Below are 25,802 nucleotides of genomic sequence, written 5' to 3' on the forward strand. Positions count from 1 at the left end.
GAAAAGAATATCCTAAACGTGATTTTATTCAAAATGCAAATGAAATCTATATTAAATAGAATTGATATAAAATCTCTAGAATGGATATTTAGAAAACAAACTACAATGGGCCTTGATTTTGATTGATTTTACTTTTAAAAATGCCTTGCATTTGAAACATGCAATCACGAATATGTTTATATAGTCCTCTTCTCAACATCTAGTTTATAGATGATTTGCAGAAAGCATTTAACCACTGACTGCTTGCCCCAGCCACCCTGTGTACCCCTGTGTGCATTTAGGCAGGCATGGTGATATTATCCTCAGCAAAACTGAACTGAGGAAGCAGACGTTGTGGCCAAAATGCCATACCTAGGATTTTCCAATCCAGACTCAAATGAGGTGTATGTGGCATGCTTCCTGCTGCCATGTAGATTTGCCAGGAGTACATTTTAATTTCATTTTCTGGATGTGGTCTGGGAGTAACACTTGATTAAATGTTCTTACATTTTTAGACAATTCCCAACCATAAGGAACAGGAATGGGACCCTCAAAAAACAGATAACTATGCTGGGATATTTCACTTTCGTTTCTGGCATTTTGGAGAATGGACTGAAGTGGTGATTGATGACTTGTTGCCCACCATCAACGGAGATCTGGTCTTCTCTTTCTCCACCTCCATGAACGAGTTTTGGAATGCTCTGCTGGAAAAAGCTTATGCAAAGTAAGGAGGGGATTGACTAGGCTGCTGTCAGGGTACATGAGGAAAGGAAAGCCACATTTGTCTTTGGGAGTTCATTCCCTCCCAGCCCAACCCTGGAGTTTAAGTTGGGTAAGATATCAGTCAGAACCAGGGCATTGCTTTGCACTTGGGCCTGGCTCTCAGAAATCTTAGATGAGAGAGAAATCAGAGGTTCTTGCTTCCATTTAAACTTTTACCTGCTCCCAGGTACCCTTTCCTGCTGCTATCTGCAGCTTACATGGCATTATAACTTCAGTTTTTCCTTATCTAATATCTCCCCATAGAAAGAAGTTTCTGCATAGACTGTCCTTGATCAACATAGCCTAAGCCTAGAAATTTCTGAATATAATTTCAAAACATCTCTAATTTCATACCTAGAGAAAAGCCATCTGGTAAAGTCTAGGCAGGGAATGTTCTGATTCTTTAGAGTATGATGTTCTTGACCTGAAAAACAATTTTATAAAGATAACCTTGCATACTTGCCCTCAGGCTGCTAGGCTGTTATGAGGCCCTGGATGGTTTGACCATCACTGATATTATTGTGGACTTCACGGGCACATTGGCTGAAACTGTTGACATGCAGAAAGGAAGATACACTGAGCTTGTTGAGGAGAAGTACAAGCTGTTCGGAGAACTGTACAAAACATTTACCAAAGGTGGTCTGATCTGCTGTTCCATTGAGGTTTGTACTCATGAAAAACAACCACATTATATTCATTCTTGGCAGAAGAAACTACAAAATTTAGTAGGGAAAATCGCCCTTAACCTGAAGACCCATGAGAAACCATTAATGAGACTTGGAAAGCTAACATACACATTTTGTCCTGGAGTGGAGGCTGAGGTGCTTTAACTTTTTAGCCTTTTGTACCGGATATTCCACATGGAACCAATGCAATCCAGGCTGATGTCAGTAGCCTCTGCTAAATTATTACTCCTGTTTCTACTTCTAGATCTTGAGGTGATGACTGCTTGCTCAAAAAATGAATCTGCTCCACCTAAGTTTATGGCAGTTCATATTAATGTACTACAGTGGATAGTTTGAATCTGACTTGTTTGAGTTGTTATATTACATTCTTTATTTTTTTCCACTACTGTGTTTGTGTCAAGTTGGGTGTCTGGATGAAATTCCCATCTGTGTGAGAACTAGCCTCAATTCTACTGGGTTAATCCAATCAATGTAGAAGGGGAGCCAGGATTGGGTGTCCCATTTCCTGTGTCTTATATATCTTTCTCTGCTCTCAGTCTCCCAATCAGGAGGAGCAAGAAGTTGAAACTGATTGGGGTCTGCTGAAGGGCCATACCTACACCATGACTGATATTCGCAAAATTCGTCTTGGAGAGAGACTTGTGGAAGTCTTCAGTGCTGAGAAGCTGTATATGGTTCGCCTGAGAAACCCCTTGGGAAGACAGGAATGGAGTGGCCCCTGGAGTGAAATGTGAGTTGCATTCCACTTTCACAGCTGTATCACCAAAGCCCTGTAGTTCTCCCAGACCCATCCATCCAAGCTGCTAGTGAGCTGCTCTCAATGCTCAGTGACATCTGTGGGTTGTTGTCAGGCATGGGGTCTGTGACCCAGCCACAAATGAAATAAAGCAGAACTGATCCTCATGAATTCCGTTTCTCTGGTATCCTGCTTACTACAAGAAGTCAATGGCAAATATAATGGTTTATCTTTTTTTTTTTCTATTTGCTTTTAGTTCTGAAGAGTGGCAGCAACTGACTGCAGCAGATCGCAAGAACCTGGGGCTTGTTATGTCTGATGATGGAGAGTTTTGGTGAGGAGAGGTTTCTGTGCCAAGGGAATTGGGGCTTCTACATGGAACTACAGTGGTAAGTATTAAATATTATCTTTGTTTTTTTCCTGTACTCCTTCCATTCAGGATGAGCTTGGAGGAGTTTTGCCGCAACTTTCACAAACTGAATGTCTGCCGCAATGTGAACAACCCTATTTTTGGCCGAAAGGAGCTGGAATCAGTGTTGGGATGCTGGACTGTAGATGATGATCCCCTGATGAACCGCTCAGGAGGCTGCTATAACAACCGTGATACCTTCCTGCAGAATCCCCAGGTTTGAGTCAATTACTTTATTTGCCTCCAAGTTGTCCAGTCAATAGGAATTCAGATCTCACTTTGGTCCTCTCTGGAGTATTTCTTTAGCATCAAGTCTTCTATTTGCAGCTATTGTGTAATATTCATCAACCAGGATCCCTAGGGATTCACTCAGGTGCTTGTAAAACACAGCAGACTATGTATTTTTGTAGAGACAGGCCTTGGCAGCATTATCAAATCTGAATCGCCTCCTCTGGCTGCCTCTCTTCTGGCCATATTACCTGGTATGGCTCTTTGACAATCCCTGCTTCCTTGTGATGGTCCCACATTGGAGAAAGAAGATCTGCTTTGAGATGCTGTCTCAATTCTTCCTCATTTCTCTTTACTGCCCAGCTGTTCTCTGGGGTGCACATTTACTATCTTATTCCTCTGTCTAATGAAGATGGCTATTCTGAACCCCATCATTATGCCTCCATTTTCTCATCTAGATCCAGGTCATTTTTCCCAGGATTTGAATCATTGCCCTGTCAATGGCTCCATCCCATCCATCTCCCATTATGGTGCTATTCCAGGTGACATAGCAGGGTCAGGTCCAAGTAAACTCCGGAGTAAAAAATCCAAACATCCAAAGCCTGAATCTATAGTAACCTGAATGGTTTGAGTCTATAATTACCTGAATTCTTGTTTTCTATGGGTTAGCTCATCGGCACATTTTGAGACGAAGTTTCATCTCAAAATGTGCCGATGAGCTAACCCATAGAAAACAAGAATTCTGACCGTATTGCTGCCTCACTGCCCATGGACATATCTTTTATTTCCATGGATCTCATTGGTCAGGCATTTAGGAGGATACCAAGACTACTGGACTGATTCACCTAACTCATACTGTTCTTCCACCCTTTCCATCTTAATGGTTCCTAAATAAAAGAAATGTCCTATCTCCCCCATACACCACCTCACCCCCATTTACAACTCTGGAAATGTTTCAAATATTAGGCACATATACTAAGCTGGGGAAATAGCTTCACTCTATATGTATGTACAGCATTGAACTTAGGGGTCTTGGTTCTGGATCTGTTTTGCCCCCTTCCTTTCCCTTCCCTTCCTTTCCCTTCGTTTCCCTTCCCTTTCCTCCCCTCCCTTTTCCTTCCCTTCCCTTCCCTTCCCTCCTCTCCCTTCCCCTCCCCTCCTCTTCCCTTCTCTTCCCTTCCTTTCCTTCCCTCCTTCCTTCCTTCATTATTTCCTTTCAGAGATGAGGTCTCCCTTTGTTGCCCAGGTTGGAGTGCACTGGCATAATCACAGTTCACTGCACCCTTGAATTCCTGGGCTCAAAGGATCCTTCTGCCTTAGCCTCCCAAGTAGCTGTTTTATGTTTCTTTCTAAAGGAAGAAAAGAATGGAGACAGAGACAGACAGAAAACTCTGATGTTTTTCAGTTTTATCTCCCAATAGCACCACGATTCCCCAGATGATGCTTGGAGAGTCTCTTACACAGGCTTCTAGCTTCCTTAAAGTGGTGGTAGCAAAACATCAATTCTCCAGGGAACTGGATCCAGCCCTTTCACAGGCCATATGTCTGACTGGCAACAGGAGGCTAGCCCAGGGTGATGCTGCAGTGTCAGGTTGAGTCAAATAAGAACCCTTTCTGTCTTTATGAATTCTAAACTTTTTCTATATATGACATTTAAATACAAAGGAATCATAACAACAACAATAATAATAATACAATAATTTACCAAGAACTTATTAGAACAAAGCATATCCTCTTTGGCATCAAAGGCTAAGAATGAAGTAGTCCCTCGACATATTCTGAATGGCATAGAAAGAAGCAAGTGTTAATGATCTACACTAGCAAGTCAATGAATTATCCAAGACCTTGTTGTCTGATCAATATCAAAGCCCAGAGAATAACTCAAGGCTCTACTTCCCAATGACAAGCTTTCTTTCTGGAAATTTAAGCTGGCTTATCTGAAATGGGAACGGTTACTCACCTCCTTGGTGGCCTCTTTCCCTTAGTACATCTTCACCGTGCCTGAGGATGGGCACAAGGTCATTATGTCACTTCAGCAGAAGGACCTGCGCACTTACCGCCGAATGGGAAGACCTGACAATTACATCATCGGCTTTGAGCTCTTCAAGGTAAAAATGGGCATTTGGAGCAAAGAGAATGAAGACAGAGTAAAAATTAGGATGAATTTAGGGGTAGGGGAAGAATGAAAGGCCTAGGGATAAAGAAGACAGAGGACACAAAAACCATGATTTGAGTAGAATTAAATATTTTACCCTATTTTATTTCCAGGTGGAGATGAACCGGAAATTTCGCCTCCACCACCTCTACATCCAGGAGCGTGCTGGGACTTCCACCTATATTGATACCCGCACAGTGTTTCTGAGCAAGTACCTGAAGAAGGGCAACTATGTGCTTGTCCCAACCATGTTCCAGCATGGCCGCACCAGCGAGTTTCTCCTAAGAATCTTCTCTGAAGTGCCTGTCCAGCTCAGGTTCAGTTTCCTTCACAAGTCCTCAAACTCCTGTTCTTTGCTTTACCTACAATTCTAAACCCGTTCACCTGTCTCCCATCTTCAGACATTCAATGGGACAACTTGCTTAAATAAGACTCGATTCACTAAAATTATGGTGGTAAAAATATTTCTCAAAAAGGGCTTGGGAGAAATTCCCCAGTGAAGGTGTGAACTTCAGATCTCTGAGCTACCCTTAAAGAGGAACAGGCCTATAGTCTAAGTTCTTCCACATCTATTTTATCCTCTGTTTTCTGGCTGATGCCGTCTTTTCTTGAGCAGCTGGCACTCCTCCCTGCTCTTCCATTATGATCTGAGTACTGGGTCACCAAAACTACCTTTCGTTCCAGTCTTGCCTACTTTGATCTTTATCTCCTGGCCCTTAAAGAAAGGAGAAAGGAAAGCATGCTCAAAATATAAGCCATATCTAAGGAGGAATGGGCTAAGTCACACAATGTCTCATGCTTTTCAGCAATAGTGTCTGCTTTGGTGGGCTTATTTCATCAAAGGATATTTATCATATGATGACAATATTTTATTTTTGATGTTCTAGGGAACTGACTCTGGACATGCCCAAAATGTCCTGCTGGAACCTGGCTCGTGGCTACCCAAAAGTAGTTACTCAGATCACTGTTCACAGTGCTGAGGACCTGGAGAGGAAGTATGCCAATGAAAGTAAGAATGGCAGGGATTCTGGGGAAGCGAAAATTCAGTTGCATTTATAGCACATAAATTAGAAAACATGATCACAAATGATTTTCTCCAGTGATATTTTCAGTCTTGAGAAGTGGGATGGATGGCAACCATGGCAGAGGATGGGATGTCAACTTCACACAAGGCCTACAGTAGATTCATTTACATATTTCTATGTAAAATATGGAAAAGGAAATGGAAGTGGGAACAAAAGTGTTTAATCTCATTCATTCTGGTGCTCAGGTGCTATGCTGAAAGTCCCAGAATTGGCATAGCGAGATACCTTCTTGCCTATCTAGAAAAGGAACTTTAATCACTGTGTTAAAAACATATGTCACTTTGTTCCAGCTGTAAACCCATATTTGATCATTAAATGTGGAAAGGAAGAAGTCCGTTCTCCTGTCCAGAAGAATACTGTTCATGCCATTTTTGACACCCAGGCCATTTTCTACAGAAGGACCACTGACATTCCTATTATAATACAGGTAAGAGTGTATACAGGGGTCCCCAGAAAGTCTCATATTCTGTACCAGATACTAGATTATTCCAAGAACCTTACATATGTTTAGGATGCAGAGCAAGAATTACCCTATTTTTTTGGTTTGTTTTATACTCAAAAACTCTTCTCATCAAGCACGGACTCTGACTTCCTTATTAAAATCCATCCTAAATCTCCTTTCTTTGACTTATTTCACTGTGGACAAAAGTCCACATTTTCACCGGTACACATGTTAACACACGTATCATAAAATCCCATGGAGGGAAGCATATGCCAGTTCAGAGGACCTTTACATGGTTAGGTCAGGATGAATCACTGTAGTCTGGCAGTTATTCTGACTCACTACACCTGACCAGCTGCCTTTATCACCATCCTACAGATCAAGAACAACCGGGAGCTCTGTTTTCTGGCTTTTCATCTGTATTTTTTGAGGTATCCTCCCCTCAGCTGATGGGCTATCAGGAAATAACAGAACAGTTTCTTTGTTTTGAAACAAATCTTTTGAAGCTCAGCATTAGGTCTGGATGTCACTGGGCAAAGGCTAATCTCACTGAGGGCTGCTCATCTTCTCTCCCTTCATTTGTTTTTCTAGGTCTGGAACAGCCGAAAATTCTGTGATCAGTTCTTGGGGCAGGTTACTCTGGATGCTGACCCCAGCGATTGCCGTGATCTGAAGTCTCTGTACCTGCGTAAGAAGGGTGGTCCCACTGCCAAAGTCAAGCAAGGCCACATAAGTTTCAAGGTTATTTCCAGCGATGATCTCACTGAGCTCTAAATCTCCAATCCCAGAGAATCCTGACAGAGCTTGCCACCCTTTTATTTTTCGTCAGGTGCCACGTCTTAGTTAAGATGCAAAATCTTTAGAAAGAATGAGATTCACAATAATTAACTTTTCCTCTCTTCTAGTAAGTTCCCCATACCTCCCAATCCAAGTAGCATCAGTAGCTACATAACCTATATACCTCCAGCAGCTGGACAGGGGGAGGTGACAGTCTTATCTAGACATCATACATGTTTGCCAAGAAAGGATCTTGGCAAAGATCCTTTTTAAGGGGTGAGATTCAAGCAGGACAATAACAAGAGGCTGGACACCCTACAGATGTCTTTGATGTTTTCAGTTGTTAAATATATCTCCCCTGTAGGGCATGTTGAGGAAGGAGGAGGGCTGATCAAGGCCAAGCTGGTCTAGCCTGACATCCTAGCTCCTGACTGAACACTATAGACTTCCCAGCAGCATTTCACCCAGCAGCCAGAGCCAACTTTAAGTCCCCAACCGTTACAACCACCACTGCCACCACCGCCAACCACGACCACCACCACCACCACAACCACCACCATCACCACCTCTGGAAAGTGTAGTCCTGCCCTAACCCAAGTCACCCCCCACAGTAAATTTTACCTTCATGTTGAGAAAGCTTCCTAGGTGCTCTTAATCAAGAGCTGGAGTTCAATGAGTCCTAGAAAGTGAGAAGGGCCTGAGCTTCAGCTCAACGGAAACCAGCTGTGTGCCACAAGACGAAAAAGTGGAAGAAGCTGCGGTGGGAGACAAAGCCTCGGTCCCCCACCCATCCACACACACCTACACTCACACACGCGCACCTGGGCGCGCACGAACTACCGTTCAGGCAGTCAGTGGGCAAGAGGAAAGATGAGTAAGTACCACACACACCTAAAAGATGACAGGATTCATTCAGACGTAGTACAGCCAGTTTGGGGCCCCTGACTGCAATGTGAAACCTCTCGCTGCTGCTAGGTTTACAAACAAGCCCATTGTCCTGTGCCTCCTAATATCATTTGTACTGAAGACCCCATCTGGGGACTTGAGACTTTGGTCTCAGCCCAGATGCCTCAGACTTTTCTCTCACTTGGGATACTTCACTCGCTGGGGGTGTTTCTTTGCCCTCTCATTTTTCAGTACTGCTACAGAATTTTCTCTAGAGTCAATTATTATGAAATGTTCTTCCCTCCATCCTAACCTATCAATGTTCTTCTCCTCCTTCAAGGCCCAGTATAAATGCCACCTTCTCCATGAAGCCTTTCCTAATTCCACCCCAAGCCCCCACCTTCAACAATATTTCAATGCTTCCGCAATGATGAAAAAGAAATATAGTTGTAGTACTTAGCCTAGTCCAGCAAGCATTCATTTTTAGCTCGCTCATTTCTTATCATGTTTTTCAGTCTATGTAACTTCTGCAGTGCCTTCACTACACTGTCTTACATAAACCAAATCACAATAAAGTTCATATTAAATGCAGTGACCAGTCTTGATTTGAATTGATGGTGTGGGATGGATGGCAAAATTGACCATCTGTTAAGACTTGTTTTAAAGCCACTGGAGGTGGGGGTTGGAGTACTTCATGAAATCTGAGCCCAGGTAAAAGTGTGATGGATTCAAAGGCCCTGGCTGCACTCTGATGGTACAGTTATTTGCATGGTAGGGTAGTTGGAAGAATGAAGAGTGGCCTTTATTTCACATTTAGGGACAGTTGGGTGTTATTCGGGGTTACTCAATTTTGAAAATCCTATTTGGGATTGGATAAGGCCAAAGGTATAGTAGCCAAATCTTTCAAAGACAGATGTCTCAACAAGACAAAATACCAACTCCCCTCTCCCAGTATCTTCCTTAGAGCCAAACGAATGTGTGAAGACTTCCCTCATTTACTTATACAGTCTGCCATCTGTCCGTCTTATAGTAGGTGATGGGGAAAACTCTTCTTATTTTTCCTCTTGACATGAAAAAGTGCCTAACTAGAGGAGGGATCTCCAAAGGAGTAGCTCAGGAGTACAGTTCTCAAGTACAGCCCTCACTGTCTGTCCTTATAACACTAACCCAGAACATATTAGAGATTTACATGTTGTAGATTTTTGTCAGACATGAAATATCCCATGTAGATAATGTAATCATTCCATATGGTCACCAGATGGCACTATGATATTACAATTAAGCTCAAAGATGCTACTGCTTTTTTTTTCCAAGGATGATAATTTTTCCCCAGATAAAAAAGGGTAGAATACCCTCTCTCACCACTCTTATTCATAGTACTTGCAGTTCTGGCAGGGGCAATCAGGCAAGAGAAAGACATAAAGGGTATTTAAAGGGGAAGAGAGGATGTCAGATTGTCCCTGTTTGCAGATGACATGATTGTATATTTAGAAAACCCCATCATCTTAGCCCAAAAACTCTGTAAGCTGATAAGCAACTTCAGCAAAGTCTCAGGATACAAAATTAATGTGCAAAAATCACAAGCATTTCTATACACCAATAATAGACAAGCAGAGAGCCAAATCAGGAGTGAACTCCCATTCACAATTGCTGAATAAAATACGTAGGAATACAACTTAGAAGGTACGTGAAAGACCTTTTTAAGGATAACGAGAAACCGCTCCTCAAGGAAATAAGAGAGGACACAAACAAATGGAACACAAAATCCATGCTTATGGATAGGAAGAAACAATATTGTGAAAATTTATAAATTTATAAAACAATATTGTCATAATTTATAAATTCAATGCTATTTTCATCAAGCTACCATTAACTTTCTTCACAGAATTAGAAAAAAAAACTACTTTAAATTTCATATAGAACCAAAAAGACCCTGTATAGCCAAGACAATCCTAAGCAAAAAGAACAAAGCTGGAGGCATCATGGTACCTGACTTCAAACTATAAGCAAGGATACAGTAACCAAAACATCATGGTATTGGTACCAAAATAGATATATAGACTAATGGAAAAGAGCAGTGACCTCAGAGGTAATATCACACATCTACAACCATCTGATTTTCGACAAACACAAGCAATGGGGAAATGATTCCCTATTTAATAAATGGTGTTGGGAAAACAAGCTAGCCATATGCAGAAAGCTGAAACTGGATCCCTTCATTATGCCTTATACAAAAAATTAACTCAAGATGTAATAAAGATTTAAACTTACAACCTAAAACCATAAAAACCCTAGAACAAAACATAGGCAATACCATTCAGGACATAGGCATGGGCAAAGACTTCATGACTAAAACACCAAAAGCAATGGCAACAAAATCCAAAATTGACAAATGGGATCTAATTAAACTAAAGAGCTTCTGCACAGCAAAAGAAACTATCATCAGAGGAAACAGGCACCATACAGAATGGGAGAAAATTTTTGCAATCTATCCATCTGACAAAGGTCTAATATCCAGAATTTACAAGGAACATAAACAAATTTACAACAAACAAACAAACAATCCCATCAAAAAGTGGAAGAAGGCTATAAACAGACACTTCTCAAAAGAAGACATTTATGAGGCCAACAAATATATGAAAAAAGCTTATCATCACTGGTCATTACAGAAATGCAAATCAAAACCACAATGAGATACCATCTCACATTAGTTAGAATGACGATCATTAAAAAGTCAGGAAACAACAGATGCTGGCGAGGATGTGGAGAAATAGCAACTCTTTTACACTGTTGGTGGGAGTGCAAATTAATTCAACCATTGTAGAAGACAGTATGGTGATTCCTCAAGGATCCCGAGCCAGAAACTCCATTTGACCCAGCAATGCCATTACTGGGTATATACACAAAGGATTGTAAATCATTCTATTATAAAGACACAGGCACATGTATGTTTATTGCAGCACTTTCTACAATAGCAAAGACTTGGAACCATGAAATACTATGGTTCTACTATGGAATACTATGCAGCCATACACAAGAACATGTTCATGTCCTTCGCAGGGACATGAATGAAGCTGGAAACCATCATTTTCAGCAAACTAACACAAAACAGAAAACCGAACACCACATGTTCTCACTCATAAGTGGGAGTTGAACAATGAGAACACATGGATAGAGGAAGGGGAACATCACACATTTGGGGCCTGTTGGGTGGTGGGGGGCAAGGGGAGTGAGAGCATTAGGACAAATACCTAATGCATGCAGTGCTTAAAACCTAGATGAGGGTTGATAGGTGCAGCAAACCACTATGGCACATTTATACCTATGTAACAAACTGCACATTCTGCACATGTATCCCAGAACTTAAAGTAAAATTTAAAAAGTAATTTTAAAAGGGTATAAAGGAAAAAGAACTAACATTTTGAATTATCTGCTGTGTGTCAAACTCCATATTCAATGCTTTACATATGTGATCTCATTTTAGTGCCCATAAAAACCAAATGAAGTGCTGTTATTTTCCCTGGTTTTGAAAGATGAGAAAGTTAAAGAGAGGCAAAATAACTTGCTCATGGATGCTCAGCCACTAACAGATGGCTTTGGTTTAATTGTTTTCATTTAACTCTGAAACTTTGGCATTTTCCATGGACATATGCCGTCTTCCAGAAAGTAGTGATATCTAACCTTGGTACAGTGTGTATCCACGGCAGTGTACCAATAACTGTGTAGGAAACATACCAAATGCTTTTTCTTAGAATCTTTACCTCTAACTTACACTTCAGGTATGTATGTCATCTGTAGGTAGGCTTGGTCTTCCCAAAAGAAATCAATGCAGTAATATATATATAAGCATGTCTTTGATACACACAACATAAATGAATCTCAAAGTAATTATGCTGGGTGAGAGAAGCCAGACAAAAAAGGATACATACTGCTTGATTTCATTCATATAAAATCTAGAAAATGCAAAGTACTCTATAGTGACAGAAAACATATTATTGATTGCCTGGGGCAGTGGAAAGGGAATACAAAGAAGAAAGGAATACAAAGGGGCCCAAGGAAACTTTTGGAGGTAATGACTATGTTCATTTTCTTGAAACTGCTTGGTATCTTGATTGTTATGTTGGTTAAATAACTGAGTATGTTTTTCAAAATTCAACTGAGTTTTACTGTAAATAAACATTTTTAAGGTGAAGCCTTATAACCACTTTACGATCCCCCACTCATCTTTTAAAGTTTACACATATCTATATCTAAATACACATACAAATACATATGTCTAAATACATTTAAAACTCCTCAAGGAAATGTTATAATTTGTGCTTTCAACAGTAGTACGTATTTAAAAGAACTTGAGGAGAAAACTAGTTTTTAAAATATTTACTCAGATATTTACTATTTCTGTTTCTCTTTCTTCATTCCTGACATTCCAAGATTCTCTCTCGTGTCATTTATGCTTAGCCTGAAAAAATTTTTTTAGTATTTCTTTTAGAGCTGTCAATTAGTTCTCTCAGTTTTTCATCATCTAACAATGTCTGCATTTGCCTGCATTCCTGAAGGATATTTTCACTGGATGTAGAATTCTGGTTTGGGAGTTATCTTAATCCATCAATTTAAAGGCATTATTTCTCTGCTTTCTGCTCTCCATGGTTTCTGATGAGAAATTCACAGTATTCCAAATTACTGTTAACCATATATATTGTGTATCATTTTTCTGTAGGTACTTCAGAGATGTTTCTTTCTTTGGTATTAATTGGATTGTTTTTTGCTTGTTGATTTTTTTAAGTTCCTTGTAGATTCTAGATATTAGACCTCTGTCTGAGTCATCTTTTGGGAATATTGTCTCCAATTCTGTAAGCTGTTGTTTACTATGTTGATAATTTCTTTTGCTGTGCAAAAGCTCTTTCACTTAACTAAGTCTCGCTTGTCAATTTTTGTTTTTCTTACAATTGCTTTTGGGTTTACCAATAAATAATTTGCTAAAGCTGATGTTGGGAAGGATTTTCCTTAGGTTTTCTTCAAGGATTTTTATAGTTAGATGTCTTCTATTTAAATCTTCAGTTCAGCTCGAGTTAATTTTTGTATATGGTGAAAAATAGGGATCCAGTTTCATTCTTCTGCATATGGCTAGCCAGCCAGTTGTCCCAACACCATTATTGAATGAGGAGTCCCTTCCTCATTGTTTATTTCCGCTGACTTGGTCAAAGATCAGATGGCTGCATGTGTGTGGCTTTATTTCTGGGTTCCCTATTCCATTGCATTGGTCTATGTGTCTGTTTTTGCAGTGGTACCGTGCTTTTTAGTTATTATAGCCCTGTAGTATAGTTTGAAGTCAAGTTTTGTTATGCCTCTGGCTTCTTTCTTTTTACTTAAAATTGCTTTGACTGTTTGAGCTCTTTTTTGTCCCATATGAGTTTTATAATAGATTTTTAATTATGTGAAAAGTGTCATTGGTATTTTGATATGAATAGCATTGAATCTGTAAATTGCTTTGGGCGGTATGGCCATTTTAATAATATTGAGTCTTCCAATTGAGGAGCATGGACTAGTTTTTATTCTTTGTGTCATCTGTGATTACTTTCAGCAGTGTTTTGTAGTTCTCCTTGTAGCGACCTTTCACCTCCTTGGATTGATGTATTCCTAGGTATTTCATTTTTTTGGGTGTAGCTACTGTAAATGGGATTGTGTCTAGATTTGGTTATTAGCTATAACGTTAGTGGTGTACAGAAGTGCTGCTGATTTTTGTACATTGATTTTGTATCCTGAAATTTTACTGAAGTTTTTTATCAGCTCTAGGAACCTTTCGGCAGAGTCTTTAGGGTTTTCTAGGTATAGAATCTTATTGTCAGTGAGGAGAGAGAGTTATTCTTCTTTTCCTATTTGGATATCTTTTATTTATTTCTCTTGGCTTATTGCTTTGGCTAGGACTTCCAATACTATAGAAGCAGCCAATAAACATGAAAAAATGCTCATCATCACTAATCATTAGAGAAATCACATCAATACCACAATGAGATCTCATCTCACACCAGTCAGAATGGCTATTAATAAAATAAAAAAAACAATAGATGCTGGTGAGCCAGTGAAGAAAAGAGAATGCTTATACTCTGTTGGTGGGAATGTAAATTAGGTTAGCCACTAATAGAATAGCCAGAGCAATCCTAAGAAAAAACAATGAAACCAAAGGAATGCAATTTGGGCCTTTGTCAAATAACTAAAAGTAGAACACCATTCAAATCAGCAATCCTATTACTGGGTATATACCCAAAGGAAAATAGGTCTTCCCATCAAAAATACACATTCTCTTATATGTTTATTGCAGCACTATTCACAATAGCAGAAACATGGAATCAACATATGTGTGCATCAACGGTGGATTGGATAAATAAAATATGGTATATATGCACTATGGAATACTATAAAGCCATAAAAAAGAACAGCATCATGTCTTTTTTGCAGCAACATGGATGCAGTTGGAGGCCATTATCCTAAGTGAATTAACACAGAAACAGAAAACCAAATACTGCATGTTTTCACTTGTAAGTGGGAGCTAAACATTGAGTATACGTGGACATAAAGAAGGTAACAATACACACTGGGGACTATTAGAGGACAGAAGGAGGGAGGGGGTCATGGGATAAAAAACCACCCATTGGTTACCATACTCAGTACCTGGGTGACAAGATCATTTGTACCCCAAACCTCAGCATCATGCACATATCCATGTAACAAACCTGCACATTTATTCCTTGAATCCAACATAAAAGTTGAAATAAAAAAGAAAAAGTGAAAGTGAAAGGAGTTTCCTTTTCTTCCTTTCGCATCTCTGAATTTCTTCACAGTTTTATAAAGAACATGTATTTTTTATTATTATGGCTTTATTGAAATACAATCCATATACCATATAATGCTCCAATTTAAAGTGTAAAATTCAATGCTTTTTAGCATATTAACAGTTGTGCAACCAACACCACAGTCAATTTAATAAAAATTTTATCACCTCCAAAAAGGAGTATTTTTTCCTTTGTCATGCTCTACTTCCTCTCAACCCATTTTCTTCCTCACTAAGAAAATACTAATCTACTTTCTTCTCTATAGACTGGTCTATTCTAGACATTCTTGTAAATGGAATCATACAATATATAGGCTTTTGTGTCTGTTGTCTTTCAGTTAGCAGAGTGTTTTCAAGATTCTTCCATACATACAGTAGCATAAGGCAGTATTTCATTTGTTTTTATTGCTAGATAATAGTCCATTGTATGAATATACCACATTTTATTTATTGATTCTCCAGTTGATGGAAATGGATTATTTCTACTTTTTGTCTATTATGAATAATGGTGCTATGAACATTCATGTACATGTTTTTGTATGAACATGTGATTTCAATTCTCTTGGGTATATATCTAGGAGTGGAATTGCTAGATTGCATGGTAATTCTGTGTTTAACTCTTACAGTAACTAGAACTAGAATGTTATTCAAAATAGCTGCACAATTTTGCATTTCCTCCTGTAGTATATGAGGCTTTGAAATTCTCCACATCCTTGCCAATACTGATTATTAGCTGTTGCTTTTATTTTTCCATCTTGGTGTGAAATGATATAGTGTTTTTATTTTTTAAGATAAAATTATATTTATCTTATACATCATATTACATAACATGTTTTGATATACATATACATGGTGAAATTACAGTCGAGCAAATTAACATATCCATATCCTCTCATGGTCACTTTTTTGGTGACAGAAAATGAAATGTACTTTTAGAAAATTTCCAATATATAATATATTATTAATGCTTGTCATCATATTCTACATTAAATGTCTATACTTATTTATTATGTTAAGTAAAATACACTGGAAACAGAAAAATACTGCATGATCTCTCTTATATGTGGAGTCTAAACAAGTCAAATGTGGGGATTCAGTCAGGCTGGTGGGAAAAATTTTAGTTATAATATCCACAAACCCTCCTGGAACGTTTGAGGGGTTTGCATAAGCTTCATTAATAAATCTAGCTGAAGACAGCTAGAGTCTTTTTGCAGGAGCCAGAGAGATTAGGGCACAAATACAAAGGAATGTAGAGTACTTTACGTAGCTAGCTTGTTTACTCATGTGATCCTAAGACCAACCTTTGATTTACCAGGGGTGCTTAATTACTTTCTACTAGGGAAGTCCACAATGTCAATTAACCTCTAGTGATGTTGACTGGAGCCTTTGTCAATTAAACTTTAATGAATAAACGCTGATCTCACTGGCTGGCGAGGGCCGGTGGTTGCAACTGTTTATAGCACTCTACAGGGAGTCTGTAAGCAGCCCAGACACTCAGTGGAACTGGTAAAGTATAATATCTGTGTCAGTGTACTTTATTCATCCATCGTTGAGTCAGGGTTTGCAGGACAGACTCCTGCATGTGGTAACCCCAACAGTCAAACACCGAACACATAGAAACAGAGACTAGAATGGTGGCTACAAGAGCTGAGGAGGTCGGGGCAATGGTGAAATGTTGGTCAATGGGTATAAAGTTATAGCTATGTAGGATGAATATATATCATTGTGTTTTTGCTTTGTGTTTCTCTGATGGCTAATGATGTTGAGCATGTATTTATGCCCTTATTAGAAATTTTTACATCGTACTCAGAAAGATATCTATTCAGATACTTTGCCCATTTTAAAAATGAGTTGTCCTTTTTAATTGAGTTGTAGATATTATATACATATGCATATTCTGGATATATATATATATATGTATATATATTCTGGATATAAATATATATATATATATATTCTGGCAAATAGTTTCTGCCATTTTCTGGGTTGGTCTTTTTCTTGATAGTGTCCTTTGATGCACAAACATTTTCAATTTTGATGTTGTCCAATTTATCTATTTGTTTTTTTGTTGCTTGTGTTGTTGGTGTGATAGCTTAAACTATTGCTTAATCCATTGTTTAAATCACTGCTTAATCTAGTGTCACAAAGATTTATGCCTATGTGTGCTCCTAAGAGATTTGTTGTTTTAGCTTTTACCTTAAGTACTTTAATCCATTTTGAGTTAATTTTTGTGTATGATGTACTGCAAGAATTCAGATTTGTTTCTTTGCATGTGGAAATCCTTGTGCAAATGGTTTATTTCATTTCTTTGAAAAGACCATTCTTTACCCATTGAATAGTGTTGGCACTCTTGTTGAAAACCAATGGGCCACAAATATGTGGATTTATTTTTGGATTTTCAGTTATATTCTGCTATCTGTGTCATCGTATGCCACTACCATGCTGTTTTGATTGCTATGGTTTTGCAGTAAATTTTAAAACTAGAAAGTGTGAGCCCTCCAACTGTGTACTTATCTTTGAATAATTTTTGTTATTTTGTGTCAGCTTGTCAATTTTTGTCAATTTCTGCAAAGAAGCCAGCTAGGATTTTGATAGGCATTGCATTGAATCTGTACATTAATTTGGGGAATATTGCCATCTTAACAATATTACAGGGCATTTAACTTATCAACATTAAAAGGAACATAGGGTGTGTATTACTTTTTAGATAACAGTAAAACAGATATTGTTCAATTAGAAAATAATGTACTAGTCCCTTTTTAAGGCCTCCTTCTTAACAAGGGTCACATCTCCATCTTACGTTGTTTCCAGATGGTCCTTCAAAGACAGAAACAAAGACCTTGCTGTGAGAACTGGTCAGTTCAGAAAGGGGCAGCTTTGATCTTGAAGATTCTTGGTTGTGCTGGCTCACTCTTCATACAGTCTAAATCTGGGTAAGGGAAGATGAAAACTCATTTATCAGGAGAATATTATTTGCCAAGCCTTGTGCCTTGCATTTTTCCATTACATAGTCCCACTCACTCTTTGCAATAACATTTTACATGGGCATAACAATTCCAGTTTGCAGGTAAGGAAGCAAAAGCCTGTGAAGGTTAAGAAGTTGAACTTGCAGGGCTTTTAGGTGGCAGAGGTAGGATCTGAATCAAGGTTGGTCTCACTCCAGACACTGTTCCCATACTCTGAGACCACTCCCAATATAAAAACATCTGTTCAAACTTCTGTCCAGGTCTGGCAGAGGAGCCTCATCTTTCTTTGGACTATAATAGCTGCCGAGTTGTTCCAAGATGCTCCTTCCAGATGTTGAGGGTAACAAGGAAAATCCAAAGTCTGTACCAGTGTATCCAAGCTGACTTGTGCCCTGGCACAGTTCATCTCACCAGAGGAGCTCTGCTCAGAAGGAGGCATTTCCTTTTATTCCAGGGCAGGACACTGAGCCAAACCAAAAGTCTCATGCTTTTAATTTCAGTGTAGATCTCCTCTCCTAGTAAACCATTTGAGATGTAGCTCTCAGTGAAAATCTCAATGACAAGAACTCATTTTATTGCAAAATAAATAGATCTTTGTGTGTCTAGCTCTAGACCATTAGACAGTAATTGACAAGAATGTTAAATATATCAAACCCATTCAAATAATTTACCAATGACTGTGTCTTCCTGAGCAAGTTGGGTAGAGATTGACCCACAACAACTGAAAGAACAAATTCAAGCTCCATGGGATGGGGAGCATTGTGGGATTATTCTGTATGATGGGCAGTAGAAAAATACCTCCTCCTCCTTCTCCTCATATGTTTGTGATTTTTCAGCCTCAGGACTAATTACATCATTGGGTTTATGTGCTTTTGTATAGGATTATCACACAGGAAGAGGTTGCAGTCAAAAACTACAGCCAATGTTCTTCACTATCTTTTTTCACTCCCTACTGGCTTACAGATCATCGATTTTGACTTTTTGATGTGATTTTCATAGGCTGTTCCTATATCTCTCCATGGATCTGTAAGCAGGGGTCATGTTTTAGGTTCATAAAGCATTAGACAAGCTTTTGTAACCAAGAGAACTTGGGAACTGAGGAAATAGTATGGGTGAATAAGATGAGGGGAAATTTAAGGACAATGCCTAGAATTCTGACTTGAGAATGACAAAAGAAAGAATATGAGGAGAGGCTCTATTATGACAAATATAAAAGAACACATTCAGTTTGGGACAACTTGAGTATTGAGTGCTTTTGAAATACATTAGTGGAGGTTTTGAGTAGATAGGTGGATTTACAATAAGTGTCTAGAGCTCAGAGTTAATAAATATGGGCTTGAGATATTAATTTGGAAGTTATGATGCAGGTGGGGGCTAGGGACATGGGTGTGAACAAAACACACCAGGAAAGAGTCCTTGTGAACATCCACATATAAGGGATGGCTAGAAACAGGAATTTGAAAAGGAACTGGAGAAGTGGCAACCAGAAAGGTAGGAAAATGATCAGAAGAGATTGGTTGCAGAACCAAAAGGAAACAGAATTTCAAGAAGAAAGGAACAGTCAACATTCACTCAGTCAACTAAGGTTTATTGAATAACTACTGTGTGCCTGGAGATGCCTTCATGGAACTAAAAAGGAAAAATGCCTGCTCTGGTAGAGCTAACATTGAACTGGAAGAAGTCAAACAATACACATAATAAATAAATGAACAATAAAGTATGAAAGAAGTTGATAGATGTTGTGAGAAAAAGGACCAGGGAATGCAGATCAGGAGTTCCAGTCAGAGAAGTTCAGTTTAAATGAGGTGATCAGGATAGCGCTTGCTGAAAAGAGAAACTTGAACATAGACTTGAGGTGAAAGGTGAAGATGAGAATATCTGAGAGAAGGGTGTTTCATCAGAAGGAACAGCTACCATAGAGGCTCTGAGGTAAACACATGCCTGATATGTTTGTGAAATAGCAAAGAACAATTCTGCATTGAGCAGAATCAGTGAGGGGAAGAATAGAAGGGAATGAGGTGAGAAGGTAAGAACGTGGTACACACAGTGGAGGGCCATGTATGATGTCATTACAAACACTGTGTCTTTACTCTGAGAGGGGTATGGAACCATTGAAGAGTTTTAATATATGTTGAATGCTGTGTTGAGATTATGGTTAGATGTGCAAGTGTAGAAGCAATTGCAAAAATCCAACAGCAGTGAATATGGCTTGAATCAGATAGGTTGCAGTAAAGCTGGAACAAATGGTCAAATGGCACATATATGTAACAGCACGCACATACACTCATATTGCTTTTAAGTTTCAGCTTCATTGAAGTATAAATACAACAAAATTGCCTAATTTTAATTACAAAATTTAATTATGGGTCAATCAGGTTTTATATGGATGCTATAATGTCTTCTTCAAAAACAAATGGAAATAGCTGGATTTTCCTTCCAAGAGTATTGTCTTATGGTTTTAAAAGCATTACACAATGGTTTGTGTAATATGAGAGGAAAAAATACTTGAGAACTATTAAAGAACTGGTGATTTCTGCCTAAGATGGATGAGGGCTTGACATACAAATGTGAGGCATGGGCTTGCTCTGCACAGGACAAGGCCTGGCCAATATAGAAAGCACAGCTGGATGCTATCCCCACAAGCAAGAGACTGGTGTTAGAAAATATTTCTTGCCTTTGGATATAGATGGGGAAAATCGGGGCGCATGCTAATGGTGTCCACACATTGCACCAAGCAGGGCCCACCTAGGCTTGTCCTGCTTGGGACCAGAAGGTCTCTAACAATGGGTATAGTGTTGTGGAAGAGCCACTTGTCTGCATTTGGATTGCTGACCAAAATTAACTTGGGGGAGTGGTAACTATTGAAGGTGTTCCAAATGACCACAAATTTTTTAATGGTGAATAATAATAATGGCTACTATTTATTGAGTATCTGCTGTATAGCAGGATAAGCATTACGATATGTTAACTATTTATTCTTCACAACCTCTGATGTATTTTTAAACTGTTGTTAAAATGGGGGAAACTCATGCTTAGAGAGACATAAAATGCAGTTCTACCTCTGAAATCTAAACTCTTAATCCCACATTACCCTAAAAGGGATCTATAATTTCAGCGATTCCACTAACTTGACAGCATGTGATTGGGTCAAATTGAAGCAAGAGCAAAACAGGTGGTAGGGGAATCAGATTGAGCATTTTTGGTACTGGGCTACCACTCTACTGGGAATGATAATTTTACTCAATTTTATTTTTGGTGGGAAACCCCATTGACCAGAGACTTCCTCTAGAAGGGAGGAAGTAAGAGGTGTGGAGATTTAGGAAGCTGATAAAATATGTAGCTAAACCAATGTAGAAACGACTAGGAACATACAGGTTGGCCCCCAAGGTATTTTGCAACAACCTCAAATGATATAAACACTATTACATTATTAGAGTATGATGACAGGAGCTGCATGGAGAGGTGCTGAGTTTCCACTGAATGATTGAGGGCCTCCCTGGGGAGTCCAAAACGGTTGTCTTGTTTATGGGCAAGAAAAAATGGGTGACCATATCACAGTGGGCCACAGTGTATAATCTAGCCAACAGGAAATTAAAGAAAAGTCACCAGGCCACCATCCATATGTTTGCCAGAAAAGTAAGTACCCCTCCAGAACTCCTTTAATTCTCACTTACAGGCTGGGGAGTCAAACTTGTACTTAACCTTGCTCCTGCAGCAGCGGGAACCACCTCAGCTGTAGCAAGGGGCCATTAAAATGATGAAGGACAACATGATTGGAAATCATGCATTACAGAGTGGGGTTGGTGGCTTCTTCAACTGCTATGCCATGATGGTTGGAGGAAAGCTGGTGGAAAACCTGAAGATCTGAAACAGTGAGGTGTGCTCTGTTGGGTACATGGCATTTTACGAATCATTAAGGTTACAACTATGTGCTAGGCCTTACTTTTCCCATCAGAGGAACAGTGACTTCTAGAAAGTCATAGTGGGCACATTGGCCCAGCACAACTAACACTGCGTCCTTTATGGTACAGATGTTAGTGAAAATAATATTAAGGCTTTAGTTCCTTTAATAACATACAATGTTGCAGTTGATATACCATTTAAAGGAGGGGCTAAGTTTGGTGTTAATAATGCTCAAAATTATACAGTTAATGAGTTAAAAATGATAAAGGAGTTCACCACGGTGTTAACAAAAAAGGGTTTCATTGATCCTGGAATTGATGCCTTTGCTCCTCATATACACACTGACAAAAGGAATATCCTAGATTACAGATACTTATCCTGATATTATAGGCTATTTTGATATTAATCCACATGCCTACATCATTGGTTAAGAGATCAGTCCAAGTGGCATCCATGCAACTCTGCCATTGGGAGTTATCCTGCATGGATTTGAGAAGTTCATAAATGCTGCTTCTTGCATGAACTTTACGGCATTGTCTCCCAATGTGGGGGAATAAAACCTTTATCATTCGGGATTTGGTAATATGATCCTTCACACAATGAAGTGTTTATATCATTTTGATGCTAGATGTGTTTGTGTTGGCGAGATTGATGAAATCATATGGAATCCAGATAGTGTTTATCCAAAGGAGTTAGAAGACTCTAAATTATCAACTGGGACCATTATTGTCTTTCCTACAGTCAAACCTTATGGTAGAAATATCCTGAAAGCAGATTATGATACATGCACTTCTGGTTAAGGTGAAAAACAGCTTACCAAGCACAATACATCCAAAATCAAAACAAAAATCACTGCTGAAAGCGGTAATGGACCAATAGCAGCAGGGATTAAGATCTTCGTTATGGGGAATAGATTGGTAATCCCTGTTTTCTACTTGAATGCTAGAGGAGTAACTATCTAATTTAAATAATTTAAAAATATCTGAATTATGTCAGCTACATATATTTAAATATAAAAAGGATTTTCACTCCATTTACTAATGTCTGTTCAAGAAAGTGTACGATAAAAACGTGGAAAGCCTAGTGGGGCTATTTATTTATTCTTACTGCAGAGTTTCAGTGTACAATGTAAAGAGTCTTATTTTATAACATTAGAACATGGCATAGCCCTCTCGTTTTGTAAAGCAAAGCAATTTGGCTTTGCATGTGGTAAAATTAAAAGTTGTTTTTTACGAATTTTATTTTCCTGCAATACTGTAGGCTGAGAAGCCAGTCAATTCATGTCCACAGGGAAGAACTTAAAAGTAATGATATTTGAATTCCCTGCATCCCCAGGGAGGAATCAAAAGTGGCTGAAGAGAAAGTGAGACATCCTATTAAGGTGGATTGGACTGGTGACAGGTGGAATTAATTTAGTAAGGAATTTCTTGATACCCATGTAATAGGTATTTGGAGGTAGAAGTGGGCTGGGCCATGATACCCATCCTATCTCATTACCATGACCTCTGAAATGTCATGAACAAAGATGCCATGCAGTCCATTGGTTTTCTTATTGCAAATATTGTTGAGATAGTTGTAATTACATGTAATTGTAAGAATGAAGAGCGATCCTGTGTACTTTTTACCTGTTTACCCTCAGTGGTAATATAGCCTTGCTTCTTACTTTGAAGAAATGTGTATCTCTAGGAAATAGGACCAGGGTTCTCTAAGTAAAAGACTAAGGTACACATATAATAGGGCCACATTGCCAATTTCCTTTTTATCCCAAGGTCAGCTGCTTGAGAGAACATGTATAAGTATGTATAAAGCAATGGCTATAGCAAAGGCTTCAGATTAACCTCTACTGTAGGCAACAGGCCTGGAATATGCAAAAGTTGACCTGACAAGCCCCAACAAAGGAGAGAGGAAAAGCCAAGACCATATTTGCTCCCTGGTTCAGTGAGGTGCCAAAAACTGAAAAAGAACTATCAAGATAGGTCCAAAGATGTAGTGGAATAATTTTATTCCATGAGAAGGGTTTCTGCCATCAGGTATGGCAAACAAATAAAAAGTAATCAGCTGTAATATTGCAAAGTGGTTGAGTCATCCCAGTGGCCTACCCAGAGATCTGTCAGCATCAGGGACTGCTGTGTACATTGCAAAGTAGAATGGCAAACACAGGAGCAATTGTACAGTGACACAGGCACAGGATTAGCAGAGGGTGGTGGTAGTAGTGGTGCTTCCCACAGGTACGTGGGAAGCCAGCAGATGCCACCCAAGTGCTTGGGGGCAAATACCTCATGGGCTGTGGAGAACAACTATAATCTGTGGGACATTTCAAGTATCAGCCCCTCCTGACTTCAGTAGGAGGTAAGGAACTTGGATAAGACTAGAATTCCAGTAATCATGCTTATAAGGCTGAGCTGTGGAATAATATATTTGTCATTGTTTGGACCCTGCTCCTCCAAGTCATTGTGACAAAGGAAAATGCCTTCAAATTTTATTTTTTGATAAAATATATTGGTAATTTGCTAACTTATAAACAGTATTTCTACTTTACTTAATAATAGGAAAATAGTTGGAGCAAACCTGGCAAGAAAGGCTGGAAGGGTGTGAGGATGGTTAGCTAGTTAGCAGGAGCTTGTTAGTAAGAAGGCAGTGCAGTAATTGTGCACATGGACAGTAGATAACTTGGCTAAATCCTAGCTACTGGAATTCTCATTCACTTGCCCACTCGTATTTACAGAAAATGTCTTTTTGGCTTTCAATATGAAGAGTTTAAGTGAGAAAATTAAAGCTTGCATGTAAGTACACTGAACTAGAAAACAACCAAATAACATTTGGTAAGATATGTAATCCATTTGTAGAGAATATAGTACCATTGTGTATGCACTTACACAAACGTACAAAATTATATACACATGCTCTAGAAGGAGTACTATGTCCACTGCACAAGTAATACTAGTGGAATAAACCTCTAGTTTATCAAATTGCTGGTGTCCTTGTCTTGAGTCTTGAGGACTCAAAAGAGCCTCCGACAAACCAGTACGTCTAGCAGCTTTGAACAAGCTTTACAGTCATTTAGTCACATTTAAGAGTAATTTTTCAAAGAAAAGTTATCTTTCATAGAAATGTCTACAGTGTCTGATATGTTGCAGGTGCTCAATAAATGCTTTCTAATGCACGAGCACATTAGTGAATGAAGGTTTTCAGTAATGTTGGTTGGAATGCCTCCTGTGACCTCTGGACTTTGGTATCAGATATAAGACAAAACTAAACATTGTGCAGATGGTTTTGCATGCTCAGAATTTTCCAAGTGGAAAGATGATCAAAAGAAATTATTTACTACATGTGATTTCTTGTGGTGGGTTTCCTTCATCTACATTTGTGATCTACAAGGCTTTTGACCTGTATTGATTATACACATTTGTGTCTCTGAGCTACTCCATGTAAACATCAGATGGAGAATCTGCGTCTGAGTTACTTAGTAGCAGAATTTGCAGGGCATTTCCTGTATTGGTCACAAGGCTGGGCATTTCCCTGCCTCCAGACCTATGAGACAGTGATATACCCTCCAACCTGTGAAGTAGGTAAAATGGTCAATGCTAAGGGGGTGGATGGGAAGGTGACAGAAGACAGAAGCACTGTCTCATTGATGTTTGTCATTTTTATTTGCAATACTTTAGGTCCAAGTTTCAAACTGCAATATTTTTACACTCAAGACACAGTCATGCACAATCCATATTTCAATTTTCTATTGCTTCAACCACATTTTAAAATAACAATATTGGAAACAAAAATCCTTAAAAAGATTGGATGCTGAGGCCAAAAGGATGGAACCATACCATCAGCAGGTCTACAAAAGAAATAACTTACTTAAAAATCAACAAACAAAAAGACCATATATACCTTTAATCCAAAGTTACAGAAGAATTTCACTACACATGGTTTACAGATAACACATTTTGACAAAAGTAATGC

General features: G+C 38.9%; 1 protein-coding gene across 1 annotated transcript in view; it reads left to right on the forward strand.

The window, feature by feature from the left end:
* CAPN6 (calpain 6) overlaps nt 1-8,739 on the forward strand; it is a 25,634-nt gene extending 16,895 nt beyond the window's left edge. Inside the window, exons 4-13 of the mRNA XM_017502153.2 lie at nt 495-703; nt 1,211-1,403; nt 1,964-2,157; nt 2,420-2,497; nt 2,603-2,789; nt 4,786-4,908; nt 5,069-5,271; nt 5,843-5,964; nt 6,331-6,467; nt 7,074-8,739. Coding sequence (XP_017357642.1) covers nt 495-703; nt 1,211-1,403; nt 1,964-2,157; nt 2,420-2,497; nt 2,603-2,789; nt 4,786-4,908; nt 5,069-5,271; nt 5,843-5,964; nt 6,331-6,467; nt 7,074-7,256 — 1,629 coding nt within the window. The 3' untranslated portion in view covers nt 7,257-8,739. The remainder of the gene's footprint in view (nt 1-494; nt 704-1,210; nt 1,404-1,963; nt 2,158-2,419; nt 2,498-2,602; nt 2,790-4,785; nt 4,909-5,068; nt 5,272-5,842; nt 5,965-6,330; nt 6,468-7,073) is intronic.
* The last annotated feature ends 17,063 nt before the right edge of the window (nt 8,740-25,802 follow it).

This window comes from Cebus imitator, unplaced genomic scaffold (assembly GCF_001604975.1).
Source record: "Cebus imitator isolate Cc_AM_T3 unplaced genomic scaffold, Cebus_imitator-1.0 Scaffold292, whole genome shotgun sequence".
In the NCBI taxonomy this organism is placed as follows: Eukaryota; Metazoa; Chordata; class Mammalia; order Primates; family Cebidae; genus Cebus; species Cebus imitator.